This window comes from Oxyura jamaicensis, chromosome 3, assembly GCF_011077185.1.
Source record: "Oxyura jamaicensis isolate SHBP4307 breed ruddy duck chromosome 3, BPBGC_Ojam_1.0, whole genome shotgun sequence".
Lineage (NCBI taxonomy): Eukaryota > Metazoa > Chordata > Aves > Anseriformes > Anatidae > Oxyura > Oxyura jamaicensis.
Window position 1 is genome coordinate 13,396,342 of NC_048895.1, and position 15,569 is coordinate 13,411,910.

Genomic DNA, 15,569 nt, shown 5'->3' on the forward strand with positions numbered 1-15,569 from the left:
GTGCCGCAATGGAGCAGAAACTTCTATTTATTCACGGAGACCAGGTCAAGGCCAGGCTCACAGCAGCAGCATTGCCCCATGTCCCACAAGTGACTGCCTCCAGCCCACATCCCGCTGCCGAACTAGGTCCAGTTTTGGCCTCCCTTTTCTGTCCTGAGACACCTCAGCCACCAGACTCAGCTTTCTCCCTGCCTGGGGTCACCCTGGCAGGTTCCTGGCAGCACCGTGGTGCTCCTCTACAGCTGAGGGACCGCTACAAACCCACCACCCAGGGAGGCTGAGCAGAACATTGCCTGCACGCAGAACTGCACGGCCGCTTTTTCAGCCCAGCTCAAAAAAGGGGTCCACCAGCAGGGCGTCTGTTTTTGCCCCAGTTCTCTCGCACCTTTAGCGCATCCTCCCCTTTGTTCCTCCAGGCCCACCTCCGCCGAGCGTCAGCAGGCAGCAAACTTCTGCTGGATGCGTCTGTACCTGAGCAGCTCCTGCTCAGACACCGATGGCTGCAGCCTCGCAGCAGCCTGCAGGAAGTCTTCCATGGTCAGGATGAGAGCAGAGCTCTCTGTGTCCAGCCCTGCATGAGACAGAGAATGGGAAAAGACTGAGAGCAAGGCACTAGGGCAGCTGGTGAGATGCAACATCCCTCTCCCCTGCCAAGGGAGGGAAATTGGCCTGGAAAGAAAACCCATGCTTCTTTCCTCCCCCCCGGGGCCAAGCACTGGAGGTGGAGATGCTCACAGACGTCGAAACTGCCCACAGCCTAGCACTCGGAGACAGCCCCAGAGCCTCCGAGGCTCTTCTCCCGAAGCCCAGTTACTGCCAGCAGCGTAACCACCCTCTCTGCCCCTGAGCTGGGCAGCCACAACACCTGGGCTGGGCTGGGGTCGGGCTCCCACCTTCCTCGATCCATTCCACCTTGCGTTTGGCAGCGCACATCATGGCCTCGGAGCACAGCGCATAGATGTCTGCCCCTGTCAGCTGAGCCGGGCATTTTTCTAGGATGCTGCTGAGATTCACGGAAGGATCCAGTTTAAACCTGCCAAGAAATGAAGCCACAGGTGGAAGAGCCACAGGACAAAAATAAAAACAGTCTGGTAGATATGCAGCAGCCAGAGCGACGGGGCAGGAGGAATCAGAGGCCACAGAGTCACACCCTGTGTTTAGCAACTTCTGGACTATGCTCTGCACGCTCCAAAAAATCAAAGGGTTTTGTTTGTTTATGTTTGTTTGGTTATTTTATTTTTGTAACCACAGTCGTTTCTCTTTGAAACATCCCCACAGCGAGGCCCTCTCTCCTGCTAAGCAGGATCAAAGGCAGCTTCAAGTTCTCGCTCAGGGAAATTAAACGCTCTGCACACCTGGGAACAGCCTGCAGCCAGGGCTGAATGAGAACACGCTTAATTACAGACAGCACGAACCACTGGAACACCAAACCATCCCATCAGAGCCACACGGCAGACAGCAGCGAGCCTCCTACAGCACGACCGAGAGCACAGCACTGGAGGGCACGACTGCCAGACCGCACGGTGTGAAACGATGCTCACAGCCCGCCCACGCTCTCACGTCTCCTGCAAGCTTGTCCTCGAAAGGAGCAGCGATGACAGCTGCCCAGTACACAAAGTCCCTGCTAAGGCAGATGCAGAGCAGATGCTGTGCTGCTCACCCAGCTGTTGAGGTGCAACTCCACACCCAAAGTGCACAGCCTGCTCTTCTGCTTCCAGAGATGCTCTCGGGGGCTCAGAGAGGTTAGAGAAGCAGCCAAACCCTGCTGCTGGGTGACCCCGCACCACCAGTGTTTTCTCGGGGAAGACGCACAGAGCGTAGGCTGAACGGCACCGCTCAGCATCACGATGAACAGAGCTGCCTGCACCCTCTGCTCTGCAAAGAGCAGCCGACGTGCTTGCGGAAGTCTTGCAGAAAGCAAGTGGGAACTTCCTGCCGCGTTGGTGCACTGCAGCCTCACCACGCGGCCAGGATCCTCACGCAAAGGGCGGCTTGCTCCTAGGAAGGCTGCTACCCACTGCTAGGAGGTGGAAGGGTGCTGCAAGGGGACAGGGTCACTCACTTCCTGGTGACTGCACTCAGCACCTGCAGCTGGGACTCCCGGTCTTCGTTTATGCCCACGTACACCAGCTTGTCAAACCTGTCAGCAGAGAAAAAGAGAAGAGAGGCGGTCGAGGACAGGCCCAGAAACACCTGCCACTGGTGCTCAGCCCTGGGCACCGCAAACTGAAAGGTGGCCCTGGGGCAGCTCCTTCTGCTGTCAAGCCCACGGACAACAGAAGACTTTGAGGGTGGCACAGATGCTGGAGGTCATGGCTGCTCCTCAGGGGGACCATGGCAGGCTGGAGAAATGGTCTCAGAGGAACCACACGGGGTCCAACAGGAACCACATGGGGTCCAACAAGGGCAGATACTAAGCCCTGGACAGGCAAACCACAGGCACGAGGACAGGCTGGGAGAGAGTTCTCCAGAAAAGACTCTGGGGCACCGAGTCCTACTGCCAGTTTGGTGCCAGGGCAAGTCTCCTACTGCCCTGCTCTGCTGCTGGGGCAATAACCAGAGTAGGGGGGGAAGTAACAAACACGGTATCTTGTGCTGCTGCTACAGCTATCGGCTCTGGCCTCGTGTCAGCTGCCTGTCTTCCCCAGAAGCCAGGGCAGGCTTTAGGAAGAGTCCCTGTGGGGGGAACGTGGCAGAGACCCAGTTCAGCTCATCGCCGGCTGAGGTGCTCTACAGCCCTGCCCTGAAGCCAGGCAGGGTTGGAGGCGACGCACCTGCCCGGCCGGAGCAGCGCTGGGTCCAGGAGGTCAGGCCTGTTCGTGGCTCCAATGACAAACACCTCTCGGCTGGAATGAAGGCCGTCGAGCTCAGCCAGGAGCTGTGAGACAACTCTGCAGGGAGCAAGATGGGACATTCACAACGGGGCCCTGGCAAGTCACCGCTGTCACTCCCAGCCACCAAATGAAAGGACAAACAGGCGAGGCCACTAAAGGTCCACGTCCTGGGCTTCAGCTCCTACTTCTCTTCCCTGGAACAGCCCAGACACAGCCACCCAGACCTCTCTGGGCGCAGCCAGCGATTGTGTGGGCTCATTGCAGAGTCAGCACAAGCCCCTGGTACCAAGACAGTCCTTCATACTTGTGCTTGGCTCTGAACCCTCCCAGGCTGTCTGCACGTGCTTATAAATTGCTGTCAGACGCTGGCAACACAGACCAAACATAGGCAGGCACGCATGGCTAGGGATCAGGTTCCCCACACAGATGTGCTGGTCAATCCCAACTGTCCCTGCTATGCAGTGCTGCCCAGCAAGCTCAGCTGCAGGGCTGCCCTGCCAGTCAGTGCTGGGGACGCCCCGGTGGGCCAGCGATGCTGCCGACCAGTCCTCAGGGCAGCGAACAGCACACGGCGCAGATCTAGATCTGCAGACCACGGGGCTCGAGGACGTCTGGCAGCGGAGTACTGCAGTGCTGCGCAGGCCTCCTGGCACGGGGAAATCTCCACCAGTTCCTGGCATCGCCTGAGCCAAGCAACACGCACCATACCCAGCCCCTTCCAGAGCCACTGGCCTGTGTATGCGAAGATGGGCGCTGTGGGCACTTGGTGGCACCGCAGAACTCTGCAGAACCCCTCATGGACGGGGAGAAGACTGGAGAGGGGCTATCAGCTCAGCATAAGAGCTCTAGGGGAAGTCACCCTGTTTCTGGGCATCGCCAAGCTGTACGTGCTTCGCTTCTACCAGAGGCAGCTGAAAGGTTTCCCACCGCAAGGCAGGGGTGTGAAGGATGACCTTGGGAGAGGCCAAAGGGAACAGTTGGCAGCCACAGAAGCAGTTGGAGGAGGCTCAGTTTTAACCAAATGTTTGCACAACAAGCTTGGGCAATCAGGAATCTGCTGCAATGCAAACAGCAGTACTACGAGCCTGAGAGAGGAGACAGGCCACGCAGAGGGTTTGAAGAGAGCACAAAGGGAAAAGGGAGATAAAGAGCTGGGATGGACTCTGCCTCGCCGGGCCATCCCGGGCACCCCTAGCTGAGGCAGGCATGCCTGCCCTCCCAAGGACACGCCACGCTCACTCACCTGTCCATGACACCCCCCGAGTCTCCACTCCGCCCCCGATTTGGGGCCAGAGAATCCAGCTCGTCAAAGAAGATGATGCAGGGAGCAGCTGCCCGGGCTCTGGCAAACACTGGGAGGAGACAGAGAGCACACGAGATGAGAAAAGCAGGAGGAGCAATCAACTGGACCGAGTGGAGTCACCCGCGGAGAGCTGTGGATGGAAATGAGCTGCCTGCTGCCTCACCACCACTCTACTCCTGCCAGAGGGGCTCAGAGAGAGCCAGACTGGCTGTTAGGAACTGCTGGATACATGCACTTGCTGCCCGCTGTGGATGGGAGTTTGGGAAAGAGGTTTAAGCCCTCCCTCCGGCACCACAGAGCAGCCCCTCTGGCCGCACGCAGGCTCAGGACGCTTCGACTCACCGTTACGCACGTTCTCCTCGCTCTGCCCCACGTACATGTTGATGAGCTCTGGCCCCTTCACGCTGCAGGGAGAGGAGGGAGCTGGTTAGAGCACGACCAGCCACCGCTAGGAGAAAGGCAGTCCTCCCGCCAGGCCCTTCACCTAAGGAAGGTCATGGTGCATGTGGTTGCCACGGCTTTTGCCAGCAAGGTCTTCCCTGTGCCAGGAGGCCCGTACAGCAGCAGACCAGAGCGGCACAGACCCAGCGACAGCAGTTCTGGGTGCTCCAGGGGCAACTGGATTGTGTCCAGGATCTCCTTCTTCACCTCATGGAGCCCACCAACATCCTGCCAGGACACGGAGGGGATCTGCACGAGAGGGAGATACACTGTCAGCACTTCTTCCTGAGCCTGCCTGTTCAGCTCTCGCTCCAGTCATCGACCTCTCGTGCTGTGGGGCAGCAAGTCAGCCCCACACCACGCTGTCCAGCCACATGAGATCCCCCTAAGGACACATGGGGAAGGCTGCAGGAAGGAAAAATGGACCTAGAAACTTGTGTTCAGGGCACTTTGTCCCCCACAGTGCTGAGACTGAGCAAGGGCTTCATAACAGAGTGACAAAACATTGGCTACTAAGACCTCTGTCACGTGAAGGAGGATGCCAAAGACAGACATCCTGCAGGACACCGCAAAAAACTAGCTGCTGTTGAAAGGGGAAATGCAGGAACAAAATCCATGGATGTTGACAAGCAGGCAGGGATGGGGCCAGCTGCAAGTATGCAAGGGAGGATGGCTACGTGAGGAAAGAGCAAACTTGAGAGGGGGGAGCCATGCCCCTTGTGTTATTTTATGCTAGAAGAACCTTGGAGGAGGAGGATGCTCTGCGCAAAGCCTCAGGAATAGCAGGAATGCCACAGCCTGGGTGACAGATCCCCCTGAGCCAGAGCAGCTCTCATGGGAACACACAGAACAAACAAAGCCCCAGCACACTTCCCCCAGCTGCTGGCTGGGTGGTGAACAGGTGCCAGCACAAACGGGGAGTTTAAAAATAGGCCAAAGCGAAATTCTTTCCCCCTCCTTTGGCTCCCTCCCCTGTTTCGGCTCTCCTTCCTCTGCTACTTGAGATGATGCTATCAGGCTTTTACTCCAGCTGTCCAGCAACTCTGCCGGAAAATCAGGTCTGACAAGACAAGGATTTCTAGAAAAACATCTCCTAAAGCAGAAGATCACAGGCACTCTTCCTTCACTGCTGATGAACAGAAGAGTTGCCTTCTCCCCCACACTCCTGCTTATGCTGCCTCCCTAGGAAAAGCTCTGCAGACATCAGCACAAGAGCTGGAAAACAGCAAAGTTGTTTTCAAAGGAGGGCATCCTAACTGTAGGACACGCTGCAGATGCCTTCTCAGAGGCTCAAGCTGGCATCCCATTAACTGCAAGAAAATGTGTGACTAACCAGAAAAAGCAAGCATGGAGTTGAGAGTTACCTACGCTGAAAGTATCCGTGTCTGCTAATGGGCTTTTTGAACCCCAGCCAAGAACTAAGAAATCGATAAAGGATTGCAAAACACAAGCAGAATTAGCTTCCATTCACACAGCTCGCTGCCGAGCCTGCTCTGTGGTTAGTATTTGTCTTATAGTGAACTTGGCAAACACACCTCGAAGCAGAGCTGGTTTGGTTAATTCATTAATTTATTAGATACCCAACAGCCCCAGAGTAGCTCCCAGCTGATAACGGCAGCAAGGCGATACCTTGCTTGGGCAGGACTGCAAACGGGCAGCTGGGGAAGGTGCCGGAACAACTGCTCTGAGGGCAGCATTTCCAGCCCTGCGCTGAGCACAGTCATCTGCATGTGGGGGCGGGGAGAAGAGGCTCTGATCATTTTGCTTGGTCCTGACACCAGCTACCCAGCAGAAGTGGTCGTCCCAAATGCTATTTCCCTGGTCATGAGCCACCAGAGGCAGAGCATGTTCCTCCCAGGGAGCTGACTCTTGGTTTTCTCTCACCCCCCACATCCCTCTCCCTGAAGGATCCCCTGAAGGATCTGCCTGGCTCTCAAAAAAGCCTGTGCTAGCTTGAGCCATGGCCAAGGCCATGGATCAAGTTTAAAGCTTCTCACATGAGGGGAAACTCCCTCTCCAGCTTGTGCCACAGGCTCTCTGTTCCTACACGCCAGGCAGCTGGAGAGACCTCAGCGAGGCAGCAACCTCTTGAGAAGCTGAGCGATGCAGCCTGGCTCCCCTACTGATGAAGCAGTCTCAAATTAGAGCTGCAAAGGCTTCCCTGAGCAAATCCAAAACCAACAGGGTCCAAAGAACACACCTGGACTGTTTTTCATGGCTTGGGGAGTATGTGGAATGAGACAGCAGGAAGCAACGTGCTCGGGCACAGCACAGGTCTGGCAAAGTCTGTGAGAAGTAAATTGAGCCACAGAGAGAGAATCTTGAGAGAAACAATCCCCTCCTCTGCCCCAGCGTCCTACCTTTGGGGCTCCCACCGCCTGCGAGTGGGCATCGTGCAGCTGGTCCAGCGCAACGCTGAAATCCTCCTCAAGCACCGGGAAGCCAGCAGTGCAAAAATCTCTCTCTACTTCCTCACTCAGCCCACCTGGGAAACTGGCAAGGGAAGAGAAGGGCAGGGCTCAGGCACTGCCCGCTCCCAGCACACGGCCAAGCTCGCAGCATCCCCACCCTCCCTGCCTCCTGCCAAATTGCCCGGGCTACCTCAAGGCCTGGATGCGGGTACAGGCAGCCCGGCTGCTGTGGGACAGCAAGGCACAGAAATCCCCCAGCACAAAGCCCTGTGAATGCGGAAACAAACAGCATCAGTTCAGTCCAGCCAGGCCATAAAAGCTGTATGGGGAAAGACTCCTTGCAGAGTTGTACTCTGAGCTTCTGTGCTTTGATTAAAGGCTCTCGTTTGTCTTATTTCCTTTCAATTTTTCAAATTGTCTTCTAGCACAGCAGAGCATCAACCAGCCCTCTTCAAAAAGTGTAGGGTCCTCAGGCACTACAAATCTGCTGTTAAAAGTGGTGTCTTAGGACCGGGGTTAACCACTGCAGATACCGGCTGGGCTATGGGAGTTGTCCCTTTTCTCCACGGCCAGACATGGGAGGCTGGCCCAGCACCCCTGTCCTGCCATATCACGGGGCTGCCCCTTGCCACGTGTCGCTGTGGTTTCACTCACTGCAGTCCTGCGGGCCAGCTTGGCTAGGTTCACTTCTTTGCCCAGAGGAAGACTGGCAGTCAGCATGCTCAGCATCAACCTCCTCTGCTCCTCTGAAAGGGCTTCGATTTTCACCTCATGAAGGAAAGCAGTCTGCACATCTGTAGGAACATCCTGGGGTTTGCAGGTTGTGCCAATCACCAGGACAGGGTGGCTGTTGAGAAAGGAGGGCAGTGAACGGTTGCAGCTCTGTGGAAACCTCCCTCCCCACTGCTGTCACCCACATCACGTTACTCTCCAAAAGCTTGCCTTTCCTCTGAGAAACGTGCACATACTAGCCAGGCTCTCCCATACAGCCACTCTCCTGCAGCTTACCCATGAACTGCTTTGTGAGCCCCGCCTCCACGTCAAGGCCCCTCGAGTGACATCTCAGCTCTTCACCCGCTGTCTCCCTCCCTGCTCCCTGGTATTTCCTGTCTGCCGCAGGATTCTCCTGGGGTCCAGCTCTGCAGTCCCAGCAGAACAGCTCCGCAGACCCTGCAACCCTGGCACGCCTCACAACTACGCCAGCTTTGCTCATCTGAATAAACTCAGGAACCAGCCCAGACTTGGACAATAAGGCCCCCTGATCCCCCCGCCACTAAGAGCGAGGGCCCAGTGAGGTAAACAAAGCAAGCTGGGGTGAATCTTCACTGCATTAACAACAAAACTAGGCATGCTAGCAATGAAAGCCTCGATGCAACAGCGGCTGCTGCCCTAGGAATCGCAGAAGCGAACGATCGTCCTGTGCACCCAGCAAGGTCCATACCTCAGTGCCGGGTCTCTATCCAGAAGCAGCTGGCGCAGAGTAGCGATGACCCTGGCGTCCTCTCCCAGCATGTCCCGGTCCCTGCCCAGCAGCTCTATGTCTTTCAGCAGAAGCACGCAGGGACGGTACTGCTGGGCCTGGGCAAAGGCCGTCTGTATTTTCTCCTCCGTGGCTCCACTGGTGTCACCGCACAAACTAACGCAATCCACCTGCAAGACAGGCCACACAACGCGCGGACTGCAACGTGGACAGCTGCGGGGCTGGGAGCAATGCTCCCACGGGGCCGGCCGTGGGAAATCCGCAGCTGAACGGGGTTTCAGGGTTATCTGACACGCAGAAATGGCAGTTTCCTGCTTCTCTGCAGGAGGACAGGGGAGCAGGAGGGCCTTGTCTGAAAGAGCTGAGGACAAGGGACTGGAGAAGTCAATGAAGGAGATGTCACGGCTCAGCCAACCTATGCTGGAAGGGATGGGAGAGCTGTGGAAGAGAACAAGACAGGGAGAACAAGGCGCCTCACAGGAACAGAGCAAAGAGCAGAGGGGAAGGCTCAGGACGCTGTTCAGCTCAGTGCCACACAGGCTCAAAGTGCAAGAGAAAGGTAGAAGGTAAGAGGAGAAAAAAATAATTATGGGTGGCTGGAAACCTAGACACTGTTTACTAGGCAAACACTGCATGAAGTCATCCAAAAAGGAGAGGCTGCTGGTGAGCCCCTGAACAGCAGCTTGAACGCTGCTGGAAACACACACTGCTGCCTCCTGGTGCTGAGAGGTTTTGCACAGAGAGAAGAAGAAAACCACTGGTTGTTCTGCGGGGTTGCCCGAAGTCTCCAGACCTGGCTCCTACACACTGAGAAGGCGGAGGTTTAACAACGGAGCCGTGACAAAGACTCCCTACAGGACACATTGCTTGGAACAAGAGACGGCGCTGGGCAATGGCCAGGGCCTTATCTGCCTCCCCCACTGACCCACTGTTAGGGCTTTTCCTGTTCTTCTCTATCCAAGTAGTGCCACAATGTAACAGGACCCAACTTCTAAGCAAAAGAAGAAAACCCAAACATTCAAAAAGCTTAGCTTGATTTCTGAGTTTAACAAGACCCACACAAAAGGAGTAAGCTTATGTTTTCCTTCCACAAAAAGGAACCTTCAAGCTCTCTTCTACTCTACCTTTCTTCTTCTTCCGAGCCCTTTTAGAGTTTGTGAAGCTCTTAGAAAAGTCAGCCTGCAACTTCCAAACTCCTTGCAAACATAAATCTAAAGATTCAAGGAGATTAAAGAATTTGAGGCATACATCCAGACTCTCAGAGTGAACAGAAGGGGCGTGCAGAAGGAAACCAGCATTTTTAACAAGTCAGCAAAGACTGCGTTTGTGTTCAGAACCTCAAGTGCTGTTCAGAGACGTGGGCTAGACCTCACTTTGGCCGTAAAGCTTACCCAGTGTAGCTGCAGCTGTAAAAACATAACAACGGCTGTACTGGTACAGACCAAGAGTCCCCTTAGCCCACTACCTCGTCTCCATGCATGGCCACAAGCGGCTGCTTAAGGAAGAGTAAGATCAGGGTAAGCATTTACAGCCCTCTGCCTGTCCTCTTCTGAGCAACTACCATTCTCAGGGGGTTTTCCCAGTCAGATGTGATTTCATGATAAAAGTAGGATTAAGTAGTTTTCTCCTCCAAATACACTCATCTACCATATCGGCTTGCCCATAACCTGCCTCCCACTGCTTTCACCTGTCAGCACCAAGCATCATCCTGGCACAGAGAGAGAAATCAAACACTTTCCACTCTGCGCTGACCACTCAAGATCTTGCAAACCTCTATCAAACTCTCCCTAAGTACTCTTTTCCAAGCTGAAGAGCCTGTTCAGCTGCTTACTGCACAGAAACTGTTCTAGACCCCTGATCTTCCTTGTCCTCCTCTGAATTTTTCCAGTTCAGCTTTATGCTTTTGGTATGGGGAGACCAGAACTGTGGACGATATTAGAGCTGTGGCAAGACATGGACCTGTGCAGCAGCAGCACCAACTCTCCCGTTTATTTCCTGAAGTATGATCTGGTTTTTGACATGTATGAACAGCAAAACCAAAGTTTTCATGAAGCCACTGACATAAAACAAAAGTATTGATCCTGACTGGCGACAGTCAGCTTGAAATCCATCACTTTTCATGTAAAGCTGTAGTGGGTTTATGTGACAAGGTTTTGGTAGCAGGGGGCCATAGGGGTGGCTTCTGTGAGAAGGATCTAGAAGCTGCCCCATGTTTGGTAAGGGCCCCACTGCCGACCAGAACTGAGCCAATAAGTGATGTTGTTTGCGCCTCTGTGAGAGCAGATTTAAGACAGGGAAAAAAAACACACTGCGCCACACAGCAGCTGGGAGAGTGAGAGGAGTGAGGAACAGCCTTGCAGGTGCCAAGGTCAGTGAAGAAGGAGGGGGAGAGGTGCTCCAGGCGCCAGAGCAGAAGTCCCCTGCGGCCTGTGGTGAGGACCATGGTGAAGCAGGATGTCCCCCTGCAGCCCATGGAGTACCACGGTGGAGCAGGGTTCCACGCTGCAGCCCATGGAGGAGACCACGGTGGAGCAGGTGGACCTGCACCGACAGAGACTGCGGCCTGTGGAAGACCCCTGCCAGAGCAGATTCCGGGCCGGACCTGCAGCCCGTGGAGAGGAGACCACGCAGGAGCAGGTGACCTGGCAGGAGCTGCTGCCCGTGGGGGACCCAGGTTGGAGCAGTTTGCTCCCGAGGGATGGACCCCGTGGTACGGACCCATATCTGGAGCAGTTCTTGAAGAGCTGCTGCCTGTGGGAAGCCCACGCTGGATCAGTTCAGCAAGGACTGCATCCCGTGGGTGGGACCCCACAGCACAGGGGACGAGAGTGACCAAGAAGGAGCGGCAGAGAAGAATTTCTATAGACTGACCATAGCCCCCATTCCCCCGTTCCCCTGTGCCGCTCGGGGGGAGGAGGTGGAAGAGGGTGGATGGGGGAGGGAAGGTGCTTTTGGTTTCTTTCTTTTGTTTCTCACTTCTCTAGCTCGTTAGTAATAGGCAATAAATCTTACTATCTCCCTATGCTGAGTCTGTTTTGCCCATCACAATAATTACTGCGCGATCTCCTTGTCCTTATCTCAACCCTTGAGCCCCTTTCATCGTATTTTCTCCCTGTTCCTCTTTGAGGAGGGGGAGTGAGAGAGCGGTTGTGGTGGAGCTCGGTCACCCACCCGAGCGAAACCATCACAAAAGCTACCTCCAGTAAATTTTATCTAGCATCTTACTGCTCAGTCACTTTGTCTCATTAAACCTCTCCTCTAGTCTAAGGACAGTCCGTCCATCTGTCTCCTTGTACCTTTAATAGTATCGCTATGAACAAGCCATCACATCACTGTTCATCCTCTTTCCCACATTGTTTCTCAACATGCTGAACAGCACAGCTCCCACTCCAGATACCTGCAGAGCTCCCCTGCTGATTGTGAAGACTCACCAGCTACCATCAGCTAAGACTCGTTGGACCATCATGTCCCAAACCTTTAACCAGCTAAGACTCATCAGACCATCGTGTCCCAAACCTTTAACCAGCATTATATCCAAGCCAGGATCTTCACTCACATCTCACCACCACACAGTTTCCCAAACAGCCTTTTAAAACCCAAGGAGACTGTATCAGTCACGTTCCCTTCACCACATGCTTGATGTAACACCTTCAGTAACCTTCTGAAGGCTTACTGGACAGGACTTGGCTCTGCAGGAACTACAGGGATTCTCTCCCAGTAGCTCACACTCATCCTAGCCTTTGTTAACGCCATCCTTCACTCTAACCTCAGTTTTGTGTCCTTTGAAGGATGTTTCTTGTTTCCCTTTCCCTGCTGTTCATCTGCTCTGGCTTCAATTCACTTTTCTCAAGCCCCTCCCTGTGTGATCTGTGCAGTCGCCTTTCTTAGGGCACGCTGCCCCTCATTCGCTCCCATGGCAGATGTGAGGACTTCTTACCTTGGCCAACTCCCTCTGTCTAAACAAACCTCATTCTGAGGTCATTCCCCTTCCCAAAGCCAAGCACAGCTATGGAAAATGTGGGGGATTTTTGTTCTCGTGGATGCATTCTCGGTGAATGGAAGGAAGCCCACTGACAGTGCAGCTCTTCTAAAGGCAGTGAGATTTTGCAGCAGATCTGGCACACACGTTGGCATCAAACTGACAGCCACCTTTCTTTTGCAGGATTCCTGCCCAGCTGGGGAAGATCTCAGTGTTATCTCTGCCTCACTCTGCAACACCCCTTTTGTCAGGGACAGCTGACCAGCAGCTAACGTAGCGGTATCACTAACATACAAAGAATTACAGAAACCTCCTTTTACGTGGTAAGCCCACACATCAACCGGCCACAGGAGGAATTACCTTGAAGAGGTGGAGGTTGAGGCAGCTACACGCAGCTCTGACAGCCATCAGCTTCCCACTGCCGCTTGGTCCTGAGAGCAGCACGCTGCCCACCCTGCTCAGCGTGGTGGCCCTGGAACACAGAGGCAGTTCTCCCACTGACTGGGGAGCAGGGCCCCAGCTCTCCCGAGGCGTGACGGAAGGAAATTTAACTCACTGACTGTTCAGGTGAGGCCGAAGGGCATCGCAGAGGTCCTTCACAACATCAGAGAGTCCAGCAGGAGACAAGCTGCTCCAGAACTCGTGGCTGTTATAGGCTGGGGCAGATGGGACAGCGCTGTTTGTTGAGCCCACCTGTGAGGAAAACAGCACTCTGTAGAACAGCAGCTGAGAAAAGACAGCTGCCAAGTGACAGTCTGTCCTGAAACGCCATGCTACAAGAGCAGGGGAAGCACGAGCTTCCACAGGCACATTTGGCATCCACAGTGCATCCTCAGGCTCAGTACACCCTCCCTGCCCTCCTCTAACATCTTACCAGATACAAAGAGGTGTTCTGCGTGTCCGCCAGGTAACCCTCAGACTGCTCGCCTTCTACCATGCCTAAAATCTTCCTCACTTTGAAGTAAAGCTCTGGCCACCTACAGGAAAAACAAGCAGCCTGAATCATGGAGTCAAGACCTTGAAGGCAGGAGCATCCATCAGCTAGGAGCCAACTGAGAGGCAAGGGTAGGCAGAGGGACTCTTGATCCCTGGCTGGCTGGCTAGGCAGACCAAAAGGACTGTCAGCAGCTTCTCCTGGTGGCTTCAGCCCACGGGTGCTGCTGTACTAACTTCTAACTTCTCATTTTGCCTTCTTCTCAGAAGGAGCAGCCAGGCACTGGGACGGGTTGCCCAGGGAGGTGGGGGAGTCACCGTCCCTGGGGGTGTTCAAGGCAAGGCTGGACGTGGTGTTTGGGGACACGGTTTAGTGGGTGACATTGGAGGTAGGGGGGTGGTTGGACCAGATGATCTTTTCCAATCTTGGAGATCTTTTCCAACCTTAATAATTCAACAATAATCCAAGATTTTTTTTTCCTACTTCCCCCAGAATAAGAGGTATACAAACTGTCAGCTCCAGAGCCAGATGAGAATGGAATCTGCTGTCTTATTTCAAGAGAATCAAGAGTGGAGAAGAACCTTTTCTCTTTAGCATCCCTGTGATAGCACCATAGTTTATTGCCACCTACCTAAGAAATTTGTCTGCATTTACATCTAAAAACTCAGCATGCCCAAACGTCGGAACACACAGGATGTCTCCCTCCTGGACAAGCCTACAAAAAAAAAACAGCAACACAACACAGTTTCAACACTGAAGAACAGTAATTTCTTCTTGCATGTCCTCCCCATACCACGTCTGTTTTTACAGAAAAGAAAGTCGCTGTTTGCACCAATTCGCTCCTTTCTTGTATTCTAAAACTGTAAATAACCACTTAAATATTTGGCACGCATGGGATGAGAGTAGCTGCAAGCAGACCACTAAGGGCGAGATACAGAAGATGAACACTGTCAGAGTGTCACCTCCCAACAAAGTCACCTTCTGGTGCCTGGCTAATTGCAACAGAAGAGAGCCTCAAAAAGAGACCCCTGAAAAGGCTGGGGACAGGTTCCACAAGCGAAGACTGCAGCACATTCAGCTTCCCAATCGCTCATCTTCACTCAAAGCTGGAAATTGGGGTTACGAACATGTCCCAAAAGGGAGGTTGCAGGCAGTACTTGTGAGCCTTCGCCGTTGGATGGTAAATCCAAGGATGGAGGTTTGAGGGTGACTTTTGAGGGACAGGACAAGAGATGCTGCTTGAAAGTGAACCTCGGGGAGCAGATGTTGCCAACAGACATTTAGGAAATACTCCACATAAGCATTCTGCTATTGGTTATGTGTGTAATCAACGTGTACTGGATCTGGATGCTACGAACACGCAGCGAGGGTGCAGCTCGCAAACAAGGCCCCGCAGGAACAGAAATGCGTGGCTTTTCTGGGTGGCTCACCGGGGCGTTTCAAAGTGCTTGTAGAGAATACGGTCATAGAATCCTCTGGCACTGTAGGCTGGCGAGCAGACGATCTCTACGTGCAGTTCCTTGGCAAAGGGCGGCACGGACAGCAAGGAGCGGCTTCCTTTCCCCTCCGCAGCCCCGGCCTTTCCTTCATACCTCTATGGCAGGACAAGGCGCACCATGAGCCACCCCGGGCTCCCTCCTCTGCTGCCCCCCATCCCACCACCGGCTCCCCGCAGCACTCACCTGCAGACAGAGGAGCCCACCGCCGGCAGGGTCACAGCCCAGGTTGAAGGCGAGGGCTGGCGCCAGCAGCGCAGTGCCATCGGGGGGCTTTCTGCGGGCTGCCCGCGGGTACTCCCAGGCGGGCGGGCGAGCCAGCAGCGCCGCCAGGTGCTGCCGGGCCTCCCCCTCTGCTCGCACCCGCACCCACTCTCCGTGGAACAGCCCCAGGGCCAGCAGCCCGCGCCGGCTCACCCACACCTCCGCCCCGCCGCCGGCCCCTCCACCGGGGGGCGCAGCCCTCAACCGCGGCCCCTCTGCAGCTCGGGGGCCGGCGGCGAAGCGGGAGACGAGGGGCGGCGCTGCGGGGCGATGCCAGGAGGCCGCACCGGCACCGGGCGGCGGCGGGGGGGCCGCGAGCGCGACGCGGGTGCCGCTGCCCAGCAGCCCCTGCAGCGCCGGCCGCGCCTCCAGCACCAGTGGGCCCGGCCCGGGGCCCGGGCCCGGCAAGGCCTCGCCCCTCCTCGCC

The 15,569-nt window shown here is 55.1% G+C and overlaps 1 protein-coding gene across 1 annotated transcript in view; it reads right to left on the bottom strand.

The window, feature by feature from the left end:
* Window positions 1-4: 4 nt before the first annotated feature.
* The window catches only part of PEX6 (peroxisomal biogenesis factor 6), a 24,159-nt gene continuing 8,594 nt past the window's right edge, over window positions 5-15,569 (bottom strand). Inside the window, exons 2-18 of the mRNA XM_035320573.1 lie at window positions 15,065-15,563; window positions 14,813-14,976; window positions 14,014-14,097; window positions 13,323-13,425; window positions 13,005-13,141; window positions 12,809-12,920; window positions 8,431-8,639; window positions 7,644-7,836; window positions 7,180-7,256; window positions 6,939-7,071; window positions 4,622-4,827; window positions 4,480-4,541; window positions 4,078-4,186; window positions 2,775-2,891; window positions 2,063-2,140; window positions 894-1,033; window positions 5-571 (exon numbers count right to left, since the gene is read on the bottom strand). Of these exons, the coding sequence (XP_035176464.1) occupies window positions 435-571; window positions 894-1,033; window positions 2,063-2,140; window positions 2,775-2,891; window positions 4,078-4,186; window positions 4,480-4,541; window positions 4,622-4,827; window positions 6,939-7,071; window positions 7,180-7,256; window positions 7,644-7,836; window positions 8,431-8,639; window positions 12,809-12,920; window positions 13,005-13,141; window positions 13,323-13,425; window positions 14,014-14,097; window positions 14,813-14,976; window positions 15,065-15,563 (2,560 nt within the window). The 3' untranslated portion in view covers window positions 5-434. The remainder of the gene's footprint in view (window positions 572-893; window positions 1,034-2,062; window positions 2,141-2,774; window positions 2,892-4,077; window positions 4,187-4,479; window positions 4,542-4,621; window positions 4,828-6,938; window positions 7,072-7,179; window positions 7,257-7,643; window positions 7,837-8,430; window positions 8,640-12,808; window positions 12,921-13,004; window positions 13,142-13,322; window positions 13,426-14,013; window positions 14,098-14,812; window positions 14,977-15,064; window positions 15,564-15,569) is intronic.